The sequence below is a fragment of the Phycodurus eques genome, chromosome 17 (genome assembly GCF_024500275.1).
Source record: "Phycodurus eques isolate BA_2022a chromosome 17, UOR_Pequ_1.1, whole genome shotgun sequence".
NCBI lineage: Eukaryota > Metazoa > Chordata > Actinopteri > Syngnathiformes > Syngnathidae > Phycodurus > Phycodurus eques.
The window spans coordinates 8,940,702-8,959,990 of record NC_084541.1 but is presented as its reverse complement, the minus strand read 5'-3'; the positions used below and the strand labels follow the sequence as shown (position 1 = coordinate 8,959,990).

At 42.0% G+C, this 19,289-nt stretch overlaps 2 protein-coding genes across 4 annotated transcripts; one reads left to right on the top strand and one right to left on the bottom strand.

Moving 5' to 3' along the window:
• Nucleotides 1-63: 63 nt before the first annotated feature.
• On the top strand, nt 64-7,436 carry tmem45b (transmembrane protein 45B). Its single transcript, XM_061702689.1, has 6 exons — nt 64-172; nt 2,083-2,280; nt 2,351-2,563; nt 2,643-2,827; nt 5,358-5,500; nt 6,518-7,436. Exons 2-6 carry the CDS (start codon nt 2,091-2,093, stop codon nt 6,627-6,629), a joined length of 843 nt encoding a protein of 280 aa, XP_061558673.1. The 5' UTR covers nt 64-172; nt 2,083-2,090; the 3' UTR covers nt 6,630-7,436.
• Nucleotides 7,372-17,704, bottom strand: nfrkb (nuclear factor related to kappaB binding protein). Of its 3 annotated transcripts, XM_061702685.1 has the most exons (26): nt 17,626-17,704; nt 17,388-17,536; nt 17,105-17,306; nt 16,896-17,023; nt 16,647-16,818; nt 16,359-16,463; nt 14,812-14,882; nt 14,649-14,730; nt 14,381-14,573; nt 14,196-14,307; nt 13,977-14,103; nt 13,736-13,813; nt 13,578-13,654; nt 13,450-13,496; nt 13,304-13,364; nt 13,040-13,214; nt 12,853-12,959; nt 12,636-12,759; nt 12,262-12,341; nt 11,961-12,157; nt 11,621-11,891; nt 10,680-10,859; nt 9,527-10,252; nt 8,451-8,557; nt 8,226-8,361; nt 7,372-7,821 (listed from the first exon to the last, which is right to left on the bottom strand). In XM_061702685.1, exons 2-26 carry the CDS (start codon nt 17,511-17,513, stop codon nt 7,681-7,683), a joined length of 3,825 nt encoding a protein of 1,274 aa, XP_061558669.1. In that variant the 5' UTR covers nt 17,514-17,536; nt 17,626-17,704; the 3' UTR covers nt 7,372-7,680. The 3 variants fall into 3 exon arrangements, with proteins under 3 accessions (XP_061558669.1, XP_061558672.1, XP_061558671.1); XM_061702687.1 differs by lacking the exon at nt 7,372-7,821 and having other exon boundaries at nt 8,245-8,361; nt 8,500-8,557; XM_061702688.1 differs by lacking the exons at nt 16,896-17,023; nt 17,105-17,306; nt 17,388-17,536; nt 17,626-17,704 and having other exon boundaries at nt 16,726-16,777.
• Between the last annotated feature and the right edge of the window lie 1,585 nt (nt 17,705-19,289).

Below are 19,289 nucleotides of genomic sequence, written 5' to 3'. Positions count from 1 at the left end.
TGGTGTGCGTCTCTCTGCAGGAGGAAGTGTACAAGGGAAAACTAAAGCAAAGGTTGGGTGGGGCCACGGTCAAGCACTCACTCTTTTTCACATCGGGTGACAGGTGGCAACGCTCGCACATTTCCAAGCAAACAACGGACGTTTCTTTGGCAGTTGCAGGCGGAAGTTGAAGGTATGGTCGCGACCTTTTTGCGTCCCGTAATAAGAAATGGAGTTGTAATGCGTTGTGTCACGTTTGCCAGATTCGGCGAGGAAAAACTCGTCGGATTCGCTCGAAACAATCGCGCAGTCCACAAACGCAGACAGGTGTTGACAAAAACAGTTCTACCAAGTAGTTACTACATACAATCAAGCAACTCAAGGACAATTTCAGAAACGTGCGTATTCTTTTGTGGGAGTTTTGAAAGTGTAGCGCGTGCATGGAAGCTGCTTTATATAAGTGACTCTTAAACAGGATATCCTTGACTCGCTGAGGTGAGAAGAATAATTTAGGTCTGCCTTTTCTAAATACTGAAATCGGTTGCGTTTATATATATATATATATATATATATATATATATATATATATATATATATATATATAAATCAGCACATCTGTATCAATCATCTGTATTTGAACCTCAACAGATACAAAATTTCACCATGATAACATTTTTTATTTTAGTCTACTTCATTCTCTTAATGTAAATGTTTTGCTGATGACTTTTCCTATTTTTTTTTTAATTTTCGAATTTAATTAATTTTTAATTTATCTGTGTGCAATTTTGTTGCGAGATGAATGCTGAGAGAGTCAGACACTTAATATTGCTCAACACGCAGTGTCGAATGTTAAACGTTTCCTTATAAATGCTACAGCATCTCCATTTCTCAAAGGATACTGTACACGATTATCGCAGTATATCATGTGAAAACACTATCGGCTCCAAAATATTCCATGCTAAAGGCAGGTATTTGTGATATTAAAAAAACAACAACCACATAATATTGGAATCAGAATCTTTATTGTCCTTCACAACACACGTACAGGGATCTAGAAGTTGGCACATCCGTCTCACAGTTTGGAGTTCGGGGTTCGAATCCAGGCTCCGGCCTTCGTGTGGGGAGTTTGCATGTTCTCCAGGCCCTCTGGCTCCCACATTCTAAAAACATGCATGTTGCTTTCATTCAAGACTAAATTGTCCATAGTTGTGCATGTGAGTGGAAATGGTTGTTCTCTACTGTATTTCTATTGAGCAAACCAGTCCAGGGTGGACTACCTCTCACCCAAAGTCAGCTCGGATAGACTGTAGCCCACCACAACCATTCACACTTGGTGAATGGTTGTCTATATGTTGTACAGTATATGCTAATATTCCATATAAAGTTGTATAGCATCAAGAAAGAATTTTTTTTTTTTTTTAGGGAAAAAAAGCTTGTTTTGAAAAGAGTTTATATTATTAAAAAATAATCATGCTTTAAAAAAAAAGTTGTAAAGTTCAAGTTTTTATAACTTAGTATTTTGTTTCTAAGAAAAAACTGCTATATTTTGAATGAATTTGTATTTTTGAAAAAAAAAGTATGTTTCCAAGATAAAAAGCTCTGTATTTTCAAGAAATGTAAACGTAAAACCAAATGAAAGAAAAGTTCATTCATTTCAGTAGTTCAATTCAAAAAATAAAACTCATATATAACAAAGTTTCATTAAACAAAGGCCAATTCCTACCTACCATCATTGTTTCTTATTTGGGGTTTTCGTTAGCTATGAACTATAATCCTCTGATTTATAAAATAATTTAATCATGAAGTAGTGAATCGATATGAGTTCCACTTTTTGAATTGAACATTAAGATTTCAACGACATTCTAAATGTATTGAGATGCACCTGTATTTGATTTCTTTGGCACCGTCTCTCATGTTCACACGTGTCATACACACGTTTTTGTTTATGCTTCTCATCCATATTTGTTTCGAGACATTTGTCATCTTGAAGAGCCATCAGAATATCATAAAATGAAAGGTTATCAAGCATGCACTTTAATCTGTAGCATAAAGAGCATAAAGTGACGACCAACGTGATTGTTTCCTGTTTCTATCTGTTTTTAGGCCTAACCATGGCCAACTTTGGAGGCCACGCCATTCCTGGCTCGTTCTTCTTGCTCTTTGGGTTATGGCTGACGGTCAAACATACTCTCCAGCACTACTGGAGGAAAAACCAGCCCAAAGGCAGAGCCGTTTTGCCTCCTTTCTTTAAACGAATGGAATACATCGAGGGAGGGTTGCAAATCTTTGCTTCATTTGTCGGTCAGTCCTTCCTCTTGAAGCATCATTGGAACGCTGCAAACCCACTTTAATCGATGTGGTTCTGTCTCAGGCATCATGGTGGAGCAGTTTGTGGTGGACGGGCCACACGCTCGCCTCTACGACGTGCAAAACAATTCGTGGGTCAAGCTGATGAACTGGCAGCACACCACCATGTACCTGTTTTTTGGCATCTCGGGAATAGCGTTGGTGGTGAGCACCGTGTCCAAACTGGTGCCAGTTGGCGTGGACCGCCTTGCCCTCTCATTGGCGCTTTTCGTGGAAGGTAAGCTGAGAATAGATAGATGTTTTGTGTTCAACTGGCTTGCTATTAGTGAGTTATATTTTGACATTATGTGGCCCAGGCTTTCTGTTCTACTTCCATGTGCTCAGTCGCCCCCCGCTAGACGCTCACATCCACTCCCTGCTCGTCGTGGCTGTGTTCAGCGGGTCAGCCAGCACCATGATGGAGGTGTTCATAAGAGACCACATTATCCTGGAGATGCTGAAAGCCTGCTTGTTTATACTGCAAGGCTCGTGGTTCTACCAGGTAATACTTACAAGTGCTGAGATCCAGTACAAGAACTGTATTAAAACTTGATCATGCTCAGTTTTGATTGAAAAGTAGTGTTCCCTCGTTTTTCGCGGTTAATGGGGACGAGAACCCCCCGCGAAAGGTGAAAAACCGCGAAGTAGGATTTGACCCCCACGCCACTACCTAGGAATTTTCGTGGATGTGTATGTGGGTAGCAGAATGCAAACTCCACACAGTCGGTGCCGGGGATTGAACCCGGGTCCTCAGAACTGTGAGGCTGACGCTCTAACCTTATACAGTAATTAATATTTATTATACAGTAATTAACATTCATCAACATTGCCTTCTGAGAGAGGCGAAGAGGCTTGTGTTGGTGGCGGAGGAGAGGTTAGGAAACTCTTCCTCCACGTAACGATGAGCAGCATCGTTGTCAGCAGAGGAAGCCTCACCATAACAGAGGCACGCTTCTGAGGCCGTATCTTTTTTGAAATTTTTTGAACCAGCCTTTGCTGGCAGAAAAGCCTCGTCCTTCGAGGAGTCGAATCACTCCTGGCAGCGCTAGAACTGGCTTGAGGTTCGTCAGCACCTTCTTCAGCCTCTTCATTGTCGTCATCGGGCAAGATTTTGTCGTAGAGAGCTTTGGCCTTTGTCCTGATAATATTGGATGCTTTCGCAGGGGCACAGAGCTTCGGCGGCATTGTAAGGGCTTGCTTAACTAATCAAAAAAATTATTGCTTAAACCAAAAAAGTTATTGTAAACACAACAGCGTGGATGAGACTGGCGAGACACAACAAGGGAAGATGCTGGGTGAGGCTGCGATGATGCGCAGCCAATCAGCTCACGGGATAAATCCACTCATGCTCTCGTTGGTCGATGTCGCGCCGGGAACCAATCACGCGCCTTGTATGCGTTCCCGTACAGTACAGGCATGTACAAAGCCTCTGAGTCAACTCTTGTCTTTGTTTGGCATGCAGGGAAACCTACTCTCGCGCGCATCAACATGAAACGTGTCTTTACGCAATATGGCTGTATTTGTTTTATTTTTTTATGAATATTTTGGAAAAACCACTGAAGCACTGAAGCCGCAAAACGTGAAGCGCGAAGTGGTGAGGGAACACTGTATAGTGAAACAGTGGAAGTCGAACGTGATCCGTTCCATGACGCTGGTTGAAGTTGCTTTAAGCGATTTTTCCTATGTGAAATAATAATAGTCAAGTGACTTTGTTCCAGGGTCAAAGTGTCTGCATTATAAAAACAAAAATAACTGTATGTGATGTTTTAAATGACATATTGGTTTGAATTCTGTGGTAAACATAAACAATAACAGAATACATCTGTCCATCCATTTTCTGAGCCGTTTATCCTCACAAGGGTCGCAGGAGTGCTGGAGCCTATACCAGCTATCACCGGGCAGGAGGCGGGGTATACCCTGAACTGGTTGCCAGCCAATCGCAGGGCACACACAAACAAACAACTATCCGCACTCGCATTCACACCTACGGGGAATTTAGAGTCTTCAATTAACCTACCATGCATGTTTTGGGGATGTGGGAGGAAACCGGGGTGCTCGGAGAAAATGATTCGCAAATCATGTTCAACCTATATTTAATTGAGTACACTACAAAGACAAGTGTTAATGTTCAAACTGATAAATGTTATTGTTTTTAGCAAATAATCATTAACTTAGAATTTTATGGCTGCAACACGTTCCAAAAAAAGCTGGGACAGGGTCATGTTTACCACTGTGTTACATCACCTTTTCTTTTAGCAACGTTCAATAAATGTTTGGCAACTGAGGACACTAATTGTTGAAGTTTGTAGGTGGAATTCTTTCCCATTCTTGCTTGATATACAGCTTCAGCTGTTCAACAGTCCGGGGTCTCTGTTGTCGTATTTTACACTTCATAATTCACCACACATTCAATAGGAGACAGGTCTGGACTGCAGGCAGGCCAGTCTAGTACCCACACTCTTTTACTACGAAGCCACGCTGCTATAACACGTGCAGAATGTGGTTTGACATTGTCTTGTTGAAATAAGCAGGGCCGTCCATGAAAAAGACGTTGCTTAGATGGCAGCATATATTTCTCCAAAACCTCTATGTACCTTTCAGCATTAATGGTGCCTTCACAGATGTGTAAGTTACCCAAGCCATTGAGCATTCCTCAACTTTCTCAGTCTTTTGCCAGCTTTCCCAGCTTTTTTGGAATGTGTTGCAGCCATAAAATTCTAAGTTAATGATTATTTGCTAAAAACAACAGTTTATTAGTTTGAACACTAAATATCTTGTCTTTGTAGTGTATTCAATTAAATATAGGTTGAACATGATTTGCAAACCATTGTATTCTGTTTTTATTTATGATTAACACAACGTCCCAACTTCATTGGAATTGTGGTTGTAAGTTTCCTTCAACTTGTTAGGCATATTTTTCTAGAAAATGATGAACTACCATTTTTTGGGGATATGGAGATACGCAGTAGTTATTTATCAACACCTTTCCTAAAATTGTTGTTGTTTATAGCAGTGTTTGAACCTCATTCCAGATCGGTTTCGTGCTTTACCCACCGAGCGGCCCGAAGTGGGATTTGACTTTGCATAACAACATCATGTTTGTCACCATGTGCTTCTGCTGGCACTTGGCGGTGGCTTTGTTTGTCGTCACCTGCACCTCGGCTGCTGTTTGGATGTGAGTATGTTTTTACAAGCTTACAATTAAACTTGGTCATTCTTTCTCTTAGGCCAAGGAAATTGTAAAAATGCACCAACTAGTAGCAACATTATGACCACTATAATTCATTCCAATACAAGTGCTGTATAGTAGCGATGCACCAAAATAATAATTCTTGGCCGAAACCCAAAACTGAAAATGAGGACACCAAAACTGAAACACCAAAATAAATTATTATGCCAATTTTAAGTACAATTGCATTCATGGCTATGACTGCAAATCTGCCAACCTATAGAAATTCACTTCCAGAGCAATTTCTCTGATTTTCCATATTTCTAAAAGTATGTGAAGAACATTACCGCTGTGACAGTTATTGCAGAATATTATGTAATAGGATGAAAATAATTCTGCATACTGTTCAATAGCAAAGCATAATCATTACTCTATAATCATAATTAATAAATTATGGCTTCAATGTACTTGTATACTGTTTTTGTATATTCTGTATCCACTATTGCTGTTTAAACGATGCAAATTTTCCCACTGTGGGACTAATAAAGGTTGTATATATATATATATATATATATATATATAAATATATATATATAAATGGGAGGGGGGCAGGTACCGGAACACCCCCCCCCCCACAGCGCACCACACCACCGCCTATACCCCCACCACCCCTGGAAAGCATGGGGACCCCAGCCACCAACAGGGCCCAACGCAGGAGCCAGCTGCCACCTGGAAAAAAAAAAAAAGGTCACAGTCTGCCAAAATTGTTAAGTGGAGATAGACCACTAATAAGCGTTTTTGGGGGGTTGATTCACCCCAAAAAACAAAAAGAACAAAGAAAAGATACATTTTAAAATATTGGGGGTAAAAATGGAAAAGGAAAAAAAAAAAAAGGTGAATCTGCAGGTGCCGAACAGCGAGTATGCAGGGTTCCGCTGTCGTATTATCTGTTCACGCTTTATAACGAATGCTTGTGGATGTGTAACCTGCTTTTTGCCTTGTTTTGTTTGCTTGTTCCAAAAGCACATTAAGGAGATTCTCCAGAAAAGCACGAGACATCGAGATGGTGATGCGAAATAAAGTCTCCACTGAGAACTCTGAGAAAGCTTTGCTCGGAGAGTCAGAAGAGGAGTAGTGGCTTTGGAATATTACATTTTATGTTTTGTTGAAAATGAATAGACTGTTTAACTACATAAGCTTGACAGCTTTTTAAAAAAAAAAAAAAAATGTTATTCTGGTCCACAATACACATAGTGGGTATGCTGCTGCTGCTAAAAAAACACCCCCAAATAAAATGTATTAATGAATAATTTGCTTTTCCATCCATTTTCTACAGTACTTGTACTTATTAGAGTGGGGTGAGGTGACTTTGCACAAGAGGCAGGGTTACATCCTAGACTCGTCGTCAGTCAATTGCACGTATGGACAACCAACCATTCACCTATATGCGGAACGTCATGTGCCCACACCCGGAAAACGTGATAGGTGACTTCCTGTGTATGTGACGCTAACAAGTATGACTATACGGTTTGATGATGATTGTTTGAAGCCGAACTTGCCGAAATGTTGTTTTCTTTATGACTGGTGGTTTTGGACAAAAGTTAAATACATGTATATCAATTAATTATACCAAGATGATATATGTAAACACAAAGCATAAACATCGAATATTGTCATTTTTGGTGGCTGTGGTGACATCTTAGGAAAAAGACATGGTAGACATTTAAATGTCTAATGGTTGCTGTGTCACAGCCGCCTCTGCCTTTCACACAAACCAGTGGGAAGCGCTTAGACCCGTTTTGCAGAATGCGGAAGTCGGTTGCCCCCGGATTGAGAGTCGTCACGGAACCCAACATGAATGTTTTGGAATGTGAAAAAAAAAGACATTGTGGTGTTTAACAGTTTTTTTTCTTGCCAATCATTAAAATTGAGTAAATGCAAATGAAGTGAAGGTGTGAGCTTTAATGAGTGATATCACAGTATTGTACGCATAATTTAACATATTTACTCTTAAGGAAAATGAAACGCATGAAATGCAGTTGAGGAAGGTTATTTAAAAAACTTGATTAACATTGTCAAACATAACTAAATAATAATGTGCTTTCAAGTTACACAGAAAAGAGTACGCACTGAAACGCCAATATTACAGAAACAACTATCAGAGGACTTCAGATGGCAAGCTCAGATCACTGAGGAGGTGTAGGTGGAAGATCGGGCGGACATTTTGGCGAAAGCGCTGTTGTGACGACGACCGTGGAGACCGATTTGGGAGAAGCTGCCGCCATGTGCTGCTGGAGCTGCTGTGCCTGAACGGTCTGGATGCGAACCTAAAGGAGCCAAAGATGAGCGTTAACACCGGATAAGGAAATGAGCTAATATTGATGTACAGTGTATTACTTCAGGCTGTAATTGCTGCCAACAATGTGCATCAAGTATTGAGGATAGGATGTGAATACTTTTTATTACTACTTATGTCACAGTTATTTTTTAAATTTAATTTAATTTTTCAAAAGTCTCCCCGAAAACATTTTTTAATTTGTCATTATGGTGTGTTGTATGTAGAATTCTGAGGAAATTAAATAGTAATAATTGTATTTTATTTTGAATAAGGCTGTAACATAAAATGTGGAAAAAAATAAAGGTGTCTGAATACTTTCCTTATGTACTGGACATGGTGCTGCTATGACGATATATTTACAGTGTCTGCTTCCTGGTGAAACTTGCTACAAACCTGTGTGGCCTGTCCTTGCTGCTGCAGTTGCTGGAACTGTTGCGCTGTGACAAAGCTAACTGGTTTGTTCCCAGCAATCAGCTTGGTGCCCGCAGGCATGGTGGTCAGGATGATGTTCCTACCCAGGCTGCTGATACTACATGCAAAAGGAAGGAGGGGCAATAGACAACATCATTCAAAGTCCATCAGGTCAATACTAGATACAGTGCATATGTTAAGACTTACTTTGTGTTGAGACTCCCCTTCACAATTGGTGTGGTCACTACACTTTTACCTTTCAGTGGTTGGTTGAGGACAGAAAGAGGAACTGTGATGCGTGCAGGTATCTTCGCCTATGAAAAGGTGAAAAGAGAGCATGGTTGCTATTGTCTCTGTGTGTTTAGGCAACATAGTAGATAGAAATCAAAATAAACACACATGGTTTCAGGTTTCACAACTTGTACTAAACTGGAGCAAATAGCAAATGCAAGTAGGTATTAATAAATGGGCCCTTGGGCTTCACTCCATAATTGCTTCAAGGATTTTGGTTATATTTTTTCTCAAGGGCTGAACCATTGTATTCGTGTTGGAACCATTGTATTCGTATTCAGAATACAATGGTTCCTCGGTCTGTGGTAAAGGTGCTTTTGTTAAGCAGTCAGTCAAGCCGAGAAGTGCAAGTCTCATATACTGACAGAACCTGTCTGGGATAACATCGCATCTTAAAAACACATTTCGCGTTTTTGACTCTGGTATACTGACAGAACCTGTCTGGGATAACATCACCTCTTAAAAAACACATTTCTCATTTTTGAGTCTGGTATGTTAGCGCCAGATGTCTGCTTAGGTCCACCAATACAATGGATGAAAGGTGTGAAACTCAAGGCCCAGGGCCAGATTCAGTCTGCCACATCATTTTTTGTGGCCCACTACACCAAATTAAGTGTGTCCACTTCATGTTTCATGCAAAATGGATTTGATGCTGATGCTACAATTGCTGCTGTGCTACCACTGACTAAATAGTGGCATCTTTCGCTCCGTCTAATGCGACGCGTAACACTGTTAAATCTTTTACTTTCTCGAGATATTATGACTCTCGAGTCCTCGGCGAAGGCAAGACATAGAGAAAAGGTAGAAATTTTTATTCTTAAGTCATATACAGTAAAACCATCAGATTACATTGAGGATTTAACATGTTTACCAGCCATTGGATAGCCTAATACAGTATAAACAACTATCATGTGCTACAAACGTTGTGGGCAGATGATAAAAAAATATTGTAAATATTATGATCGATATAATATGGCAGATAATTATCTTACCGTCTGTGTGTTGACCACAGGGGCAGGCACCTGGCGCATTGTTGCCGTGGCTGTTCCCAGCTTCAGAGGAGAACCCGAGGCTCCCGAAGCCACCGTGATGCCCTTCGCACCAGCCACCATGCTGGCAGCCATGGTCATGACGTTGGTACAGGTGGATACCGCTTGGGGCTTGCTGCCGCCGGCGGATGTCATCGTGATGGTCTGACCTTGTTTCTGCGGGATCACCCCGAGGCCTGGCATGATACGGATGGTGGTACCGCTCTTCTCCGGGGAGTTGACGGTAGAGAAGGTCCGAGATTTCTGGTCAGCCACGGTGACAGCCATTGTGGGCATCAGGCGTATGGCCGTGTCTCCCGCAGCCTTCAGCAGGGTGGACGTGATGGGCGCAGTTTTGGTGGCGGGTACCTCCCCTGTGCAGGATGTAGCGGCGGAGACAGACGGGTGAGGGGGTGTGACGTGGAGAGTGGCCGATATGCTCTTGCTACCACCGGCGCCGGCTGTGCCCAGAAAGTCAGGACTGAGTTTGACCGTTGCCACGGGAGATTTGGTAAGCGTGGCCATCATGTCTGGCGTGATCCGCAGTACGGTCTGGCCTTTGGCGTCTGTGGTGATGGAGGAGGATGGAAGACGCAAGACATCTTTACCCTGGATACGGAGGTTTGTGGCGGTAAGTGGAATTCCTGCTGCTCCAGGGGTCTTTACTCCTAACTGGCCTGTGATGGACACCTTTGCAGAGAAAATACAACAAAACTTACGGTCCACTTCGGTCTTTAAATCTGGCCTGCCAAGCATTAAAAATATCAAGAGTCCTGTATTTGTTGCATTAATTTAGCTCCCCCCCCCCAAAAAAAAGTTTTTTATTCATCTAGCAATTCAAACTCATATATACATGATTCAAATTCAGTTTCTGGTGGCACATATATCGATCCATACTTCTCAATAACCTTAGTCAGTCAGTCACACAAGAGAATACCTCTCTGACAATTCCAGTCAAAACTGAGCATTGTTATTTTTGTAAAGGCAGAAATGTTGATACAGCTCTTGTATTATATCTCTCTCTCTCTCAACAGTAAGTGGGCTGAAATTAATGTTTGGTCCTCTGTTTTGGCAGTAAAATAATGTGGCAATCAGAATAAGATGACACATGGTTTACCTGTTTGATGTTTTGGTTGGCAACTCCTTGCAGCACAGCCGGCGATGATGTCGGAATGCTGGCCGGGCTGCCAGGCGACACAGTCTGAGGTTTGGTCATAGTTACCGTGGAAACCGACAGAGTGTTCGGCACCTGCACTGGACTACCAGACTGGCTCCTCAGAGGCACAGAAACCACTGCCTGTTTTAGACACAATACACCCACACGGAGGTAATGACATTCCTTAAGACACATGAAGTCTTATCATTAGGCGTGTAACGATTCATTCACTACATTGATGTATCAATTTATATTCCCACGATCCAACTGTTGTCCTCTCGGACTATATAAATTGATCTAAAATATTTTAAAAAAGGTAATCAATCGATTTATTGATACTAGGAAATAACGCATTGGATGTAAGCACGGCAGACTTTAGATGGATACGTAGGTTGTTGTTTTTTTTTTTTAGCACTTTTAAAGACGTAAAACAATACTAAACTAAGTCTGCCTGTCTGTGACCTCATCGTCGGTCCCCGCAGACAACAAAACTGCATGGTGGCAGATGAGAAGCCGTTGAGTCAAAACTTATCAAGCCACCATGGTGTGTGGAAACACTTTACCCTTTGCAAAGATGGAGATGTTTTAAATGAGTAGCTCGCTGTTTCGCTAACGACGTACCTAGGCGCCATTGGATTTTCACATTTCTCACCATCCGTTCCAACGCCAGCCGCCCACACACCACTTGTAGTGGTATTTATTTCACAGTTACACTGGTTGAAGTTTAGGCTAAAAAGTTACTGAATCTATTTCAAACCAATGAATCGTTTCAGATCGGCTCATTCTAAATGAACCAGTATCATCCTTGAAACTAATTGGCAACCACAAATTGTGATACGAATCGAATCGTTAAAATGAATCGTTACACCCCTACTTAACATCACTATCATTTGTCCTTTTACCTGTGAGATGCTCTTGGTTGACACAGACACCGGCATTCTGATGTGATGAGGGTTTTGATGGACCAAAGCGGCTTGCTGACTTCCTGATGGAGAACCCAGTCCGGGCTGGGTGGAGACAACCCGCACCTGAGGGAGGGAGCCTGCCGCCAGGTGACTCACTATTCGGGCCGCGTGCTGGGAAGTGACGGGCTGTGATGTGGCTGGGCCGGCCTGATTGGGGGGTAAGATGGAGCCTAGTTGGGGCAAGGATGGGGGAGACACCAGGAGAACACTGCAAGAGAAACAAGTGACTTAATGCGAAGCGTATGCCACACAACAGTGAAAAGAAGAAGAAACACACCCTGGGCTGGATTTGATTGCATCAGCCACTGTGGTCTTAGTTGGTGTAGTAACTGTGCAAGGCAAGGGTGACTTTGGGGTGCCAGGAGTGTTTGGGGTAGGTGTAGAATGTGTTGGTGACATGGGACTGGAACCTATATCTTGTCCTGCTTCCAAAAAGCCAGCTGTTTTACCGCCTCCTTCTTTGCAGCCAGATTTCTAAGGAAATAAAATTGAGATTTGAGGACATTTGTCCTAATTCCACAGCATCATGACAAAGTACTGCAAATGCAACTAAATATATGACAAGATAGTTGTCTCACAGGTTTGGATGCAGGTTTCGGCTTCTGCTGCAGTGCTTTTCTTGCTTTTGCGGCAGCCGCTTGAGCCTGGTGGATCCTCTCTGGATGGGATTGTAAAAAACATTTATAGCAAAAACGAAGGCAGGATTCACACTGCACGTCTAATTGCTTTATTTTAATTAAGTGACTGAATCAGGTTGTTTTAAGACTAATCACATTTTGCATGTACAATTGACGTGACCCACCAATTACTGTCTTTCTATGACTCACATTGATTAGATTATGTAGTATACTTTGTGTGTGTGTGACAAGAACAACAACCCAAAAATCAAAACTTGTCCTACTAGACAAAAATGCATAAAAAAAAAAGCTTCCACATCGACATTGTCGCTCACCAAACTCTTCTTGACTGCGACTGCGGTGCAGGTAAATCCAAAGTTTGCGGCCGATGTCATACTTCACACAGGGGTCCTTCTCGTAGTGTAGTCTATCTAGAGCCCCGCTAACGACTGTGTTCACCTACATGAAGAACAAGAACAAACCTACGTTTTAACAAAGACGTCATCAATAGAAAAGTGGTCAGAGTTTTTAGGGGAGAAAGTGCCTCTTAACCTGTGCACTTGTGACGTCGGGGGCAAGAAACTGTGAGTCCTTCAGCAGTTCACAGATCTCTGCCCGAGTTCCCTCTCCATTGGGTAGCCTGGCTGCTGCGTCCCGCACTAATAGGAAGAAGAGGGAGCTCTAAGCTTCGGTTTGCTTTGCACACACAAGTGAAGCACCAACGGAGAAATGCTCGAACCCAAAGAGAGGATGGTGACATATGGCGGGCGGTTGGAGCGCAGCAGCGTATGCTCCCGGGCTTTATTGAGGGACATTTCCTTATCGAACACTCCCTTGACGGGCCCCACCACCGATTCAAAGCCATGCATGCGGAACGTGAAGGCTTTGTGGGGTTGGTTGTATCTGTGCTGCTCCTAGTCAACATAATAAAAGGAAATGATTGCTATGAGGGCATTTTATAAACATACACACAAATAACACTAAAACAAATAAGAAAATAAACCTGAATTTGGAAGAGTTGTCTCTCATCTCCTGTGCTGGGTCTCACCACATAATCAGTCGAACTGTTAAAGATATTTAAGCATCTAATAATTCACAACAATAAGTCAACACCATTTTTCTTTTAGATTTGTAAAGATTGCGTCTTACACTCGTGGCATGGGGGGTGTTAACTCAGTTAGTTCTTCACTTTCAGTCTGTGGGTGACAAAGACACTAGAGGAATCGATACAGACGTGTATTTCAATCTGTCTCAGTCTGCATGTAGATTTGTAATACCTTAACCGCAAAATCTTTGGAGTCCAGCCACAGTTGACAGAGTGCGATTATGTCCTTCTCTGCATCGTGAGTGGGGCCTAAAATAAAAGGAAACTGACTTTCATTACTATAAAGAAACATGGCATCTACTAGGATTGTCAATCACTGATCCTTCTCACCGATCCATTTCCACTGCTGCATTTCATCGACAAATTCCACAAATGGCAGGAAGCCGCTGGGGAGCGCCATGACACCTTCTGTAAAACATTGAAACAAAAACAAAACATGAATCGGAAAAATGTGTACGAAACAGTCATTTTGATACTGGTCTTGACATTTGGACAAAAACAGAACCAAACTGTACTGGTTGGGACTTCTATACATTAGTAGCTATAGAAGTAGTCTATAGCAGCTATTTACCTTTACTCTCTCCTGCGAGAAACTGCAGAGCATGGAGGACCAAGTCAGACCAGCAGGAGGCAGAAGAAAACCAGGCGTTGAGTGAGCTCGCAGGAGACAACTGCCACATTTGGACTTTTTCCTCCAACTGAGAGCACATCAACGTGAAGTCATCTCAATCAAAGCATGGGGGTTTCTATTCATACACTAACAAGCCAGATTGAGGCCACATGGAAGTACCAGTGAAGTGCTGGCGAGGTGTTCCATCCTCAAAATGGTCTCCAACAAGCTGAAGAAGCTGACGGCTAGTTCTTCCATGACGACCGGGCTGCTCGGCGGCTCCTCCAGGATTCTGCCATGATCAAGGTTACGCACATTGATAAGGTGTGTTCAGATGTGCTTTCTTAGTGTTGCACCAAACGTACTCCTCTTTGATGTGGGCCAGTGGTGTCAACGGGGTGTCTGGCATGGAGTTGATGATGTTTGCCACAGGGGCTGGCGGGGCATCTGAAGCAAGAGTGTCACAGGGATCCTCAGACTCTAGTTTCACTGTCCTCATTTTTTTCTTCCTTCTCTCTTCTTTTATTTTTTTCTTGGGCAGCAACAGCTCAAAAAGCGCTGGAAGAGAAAGAAAGATGGTATTAGTAAAAGAAGAGACAGTTTAGTGTTACTCACTGAAGCGGATTCACTCACGTAAAGCTGACCTGCGACCGATATTTGCCCTGGAGAGTATGTCATTGAGGTGGATATCAGAGGTCATCAAGGCTGGATGATCCTGAGGAGAAAAATTATGAGTGATGTACTATACAATTAATTAACACTATATCCATTTTAATCCTATCGAAACATCATTTACTGGTTGTTTCCTCTTCTCCCGATGGTTTTGTAGCATGGCCTTCAAGTCCTGCTCTCCAAGCTGGATTTTTTCTGAAAGAAATGACAATTTGTCTCAATATAATGTCTACGGAGAGTACAGTAGCCTAATCCCCTGCTATATCGCAGTTCACCTATCGTGGTCCCGCTCAATTGGGGATTTTTCATATCGTATGTGCGTTGAAGGCTTTATACACGCGCAATGGCACATACCACCTTGGTGAGGAATAGATTTTAACAAAAACTTCACGCTGAAGGTGTACTGCCGTGATTATACAATAGCCAAGGTGGTGAAGGAGTTGAAGAAGGAAACTTTAAATGCCTTTTGGCAAATGTTGTGTCGACACAACTACAAAGTGTTCTCTCCTGACAGAATTCATCATTCGGCAGTAGACAAGGCAGTCAAGATGACTAAGTTGCTAGAATGGGAAGGGATGCCTCAAGGCAAGATGACATTAACGACCTCATTAAACGATACAATAGAGTATTTTCTATTTCAGTGGCTCACAAACTTTACACCGGGTAACAACTAAAACAATACTTAGCTCTCCTAGAACCACCATCCTCACCAACATTAAAATACAATAGTGTAGTAAGCCCACGTTTTCACGAAAAATGAGACAGGCTTTATTCCTAAAAGTACATTTAATACAACTGTAAGCCATTGTAACATTACACACAGTTTGAACATTAACACTGCACTTTGATGCTGGGAAAAAAAAACTACTAAATTGCTTCCGTTGAAATCTATTGCAGATAAAAGTGAAATAAAAATTGTACCTTTGTTTAAACCAAACAATTGTTAAAGATTAAATGCAATACAACTAAACTGTACTTTGGCTTACTATTAGAGAGTGCCCGCGTACCATACTTTGAGAGTCAATGTTCTTTCTAAATAATACTTGAAAATGTTTTCAGTTTGAAATACATTTACCATGATTAAAGTGAGGAGGTGGGGTATTTTAAATGTTAAATAATTTTTTTTCTTTTTTTTAAATAAAATTGTAACACACACACACACACACACACACACACACGGCGGCCGACTGGTTAGAGCGTCAGCCTCACAGTTCTGAGGACCCGGGTTCAATCCCTGGCCCCGCCTCTGTGGAGTTTGCATGTTCTCCCCGTGCCTGCGTGGGTTTCCTCCCACATCCCAAAAACATGCATTAATTGGAGACTCTAAATTGCCCATAGGTGTGAATGTGAGTACGGATTGGTTGTTTGTTTGTATGTGCCCTGCGATTGGCTGGCAACCAGTTCAGGGTGTACCCCGCCTCCTGCCCGATGACAGCTGGGATAGGCTCCAGCACGACCGCGACTCTAGTGAGGAGAAGCGGCTCAGAAAATGGATGGATGGATATATATATATATATATATATATATATATATATACACACATACATACTGTATATGCACAGTATGGTTTCTCCATATCACCGATTTTTACCTATCACGGGTGGGTCTGTAATGTATCTCCTTATAAACAGGGATCGCTGCATTATGCATATTACAAAAAATACGACTCACCAGTGATCTTCATGTCTTGGGTAGAGAGGCTGGGCACAACTCTGAGCGAGACAGTGGACGTTGGCAAAGAGGGGGATTGTGGTGTTGGTGTCCACAACATTAGATCTGTATGTATAACACAGTACAGATCCAGGTAAGTAAATTTTCTTAGGGCACCTTTTTTTTCTCTTCTCTTTTTTTAATGTTTTTTATTAAAACTTCCTAAGTAACATCGTAAGACAGTTTGTGAAATCTTACAATGGAAATGTCTGAAAAAAAGTATTGTAAGAAATGAAGAAAAACACTGACCATCATCATCTGATGAAGCATTACTGTCGCCACATTCAGTTTTAACCTCCTTTAAAATGCGTCTCAGTCTTCTTCTAACCTTTTGTTCTCGTATTTCAGCATGACTCCTTGTCTGTAACTTTTTCTTTGGTGGAAAGTCCAGACCATTGTGAACAGCAAAGTCCATTAACTCCTAAAACAACAAGAAGAACTATTGAGACAAATTTCTGGCAATTGTTGTACTTCCAACATTTTTTTTGCAGAATATACCTTTCGGGAGACGAGGATTTGTTTCAGCAGCCTGTGGTAATACTGCTGAAGAGAGTACAATTGTCGCCTTTGCTGAGACTTGGCACACAACTGTCTATACTTGACAACTTCAGGGTTGAAGTAACCATCTGTGTTTTGTTCAGGAACAACACCATCACTGAGCAACGTCACAATTTGAGAGTTGATTAATCAGTGAGCGTGTAAATTACCTCTGAATAGTTTTTGTGCAAGATGAAGAGGATTTCCAAAATGAAAATTTCTGTTGTTGAACAGGTCGTCAATGGCGCTGCCCTGCTCTGCTTTGTTATTGTCGGGGAATTGCGGCAAAAACTGACTGAGGTGTTGCCGCTGAGAATCTGACAGCACTTCGGTCCATGTGCTTTCACTCACCACAGAGAAGAAGATTTCAGGCTGATGACAAAACAGTAAACAAGGTCATCAAAGATTTGAACGATACAATGTCAACGCAGTGTTCAGCCACACATCGCTCACATCTTCAAGTAGTTCCTCAGGGAGGCTGACCCTGCAGTTACCCAGCATGCACTCCTCTGTGATCTGGCCATCATCCTCCTCTTTTGGCTCAAGAGAGTCTGTAAGTATGTGAGTCAGGACATCCATCCTCCCCCTCTGCTGTCCCCCCACTGTTATTGAAATATCACAAAAATATTTAATATACCATGCGTGAATAAATACCACGTCACTATTGCACGGTTAGCTATTGTAATCTTACCTAACAGACTAGCTCTTTCCGTGACACCAAACAAGGGGGCTTATTTGTAGCATGACTGTTAGCACATAGCTTAGCATACCGAGTTACGACCTAATTTATTCAACCAAACCTTCAAACACAAAGTACACAATAACTCTACGTTACGCTGTATGCTGCAATATTTTCTTTTTGGACTAAACATTAAAAAAAAAAAACACTACAAAGTTCGCACTTACCTTACCTGAGCCCACACTGTGTTTTGATATTGCAGAGGGAACTGTTTTAATGACGTACCGTTTTCTTCTTCTGCTATAATAATAACGTCGTCAAATGGAGCTCTCGATGTGCTGCCCCCCTCGAGCGGCGGCGAGGCTAATTACAGTAGAGTACTACAAATTTCACAAGCTATTGTAGAAACTCGGCTAGTTGTGATTCGTCACGACGCTACCCTAATCTCGTTATTGCTTTTAAATACAACTTAGTTATCGTAATAGTTTTAAACAATGTGAAACTGCGTTTGCCTTCATACTGGATGCAACTAATTGCCTAGCTTACTTACTTAATTACTCATTTACTTACTTACTTAATAACTAACTAACTAACTAACTAACAAGTCTTCCTAGTTAAGGCACATTCTAATTAGCCTTCAGTATATGCTAAGTCATGGGTCCGCTCTTTCTGAAAAGCAACTTCTTGGGTACTGATTGAGAGCTACCAAATCTACAGTTTATACAATATACAGTGCTCGATAGAACCCACTTTACTCAGTACACTGCATAAAATGGGCTTCTCTCCATCTAATATATGTGCGCAATGCACCAAAAAATACCCCAGACACCGATTTTCATGCTATATGGGAATTCACACCAATTCAATGCTTTTGGTCTTCAGTTACACAAAAACTCTCTTACATTTTGAATTTCAGGATTCCACTTTCCCCAAGATTGTGCATACTTGGCGACTTAAGCATAATCGGCCTCCCTAATAAACATGCACAATCATTAGTTGTCTTTTGAATTCTGTATTCTTTGTTGTCAAGGTTGTTGTTTTATTATTATTCTATTTATTGAATTATTTTTATTTTCCCACACATTTTAGATCGGGTTGCATGGTGAGAGGACACATGTATGGAGTGGGATCTTCTCCTCTTGTCCCTGTGTTTGCGGTTCCCGCGTCTGTAGGGGCGGGACTTTCTTCACTCCTTCCCGATCTCTGGGGTGGGTGGGGCGGGGGGAACCACTGGGGTGACCTCCCGGGGAGTATTGGTGGTGTGATGGTGACTCACCCATTTCCGTCTTGAATTGTCGCTTCCTTTGTAGGGTGGCACCCGTCTGGTGAGATGCTGTCCCCGGCCTCCGTCCGCTCTCCTTCTGCTCCCAAGGCTGCTTCTCCTCAGAAGACGGTGGCCAAGCGATGGACTTGAATTTGAATTTAGCTCTCAAAGTTTTAAGAAGTAAACTTAGACTAAGACTTGAAATGAAACCAACATCCAAATAGCTTGAGCTGATCACTGAATGTTAATTCGAGGCCTCAACCAAACAGAGCAATTAGTGAGGATGACGAAAAGACTGAACAATTCCAATAAGACACGCATTTAAATACACTCCATCTGGTACTCGCCCACCTTATTCAAAACTCTCCTTGGTCTTGATTGGCTCAAACAAAGTTTCCCTAAAACGGCATAG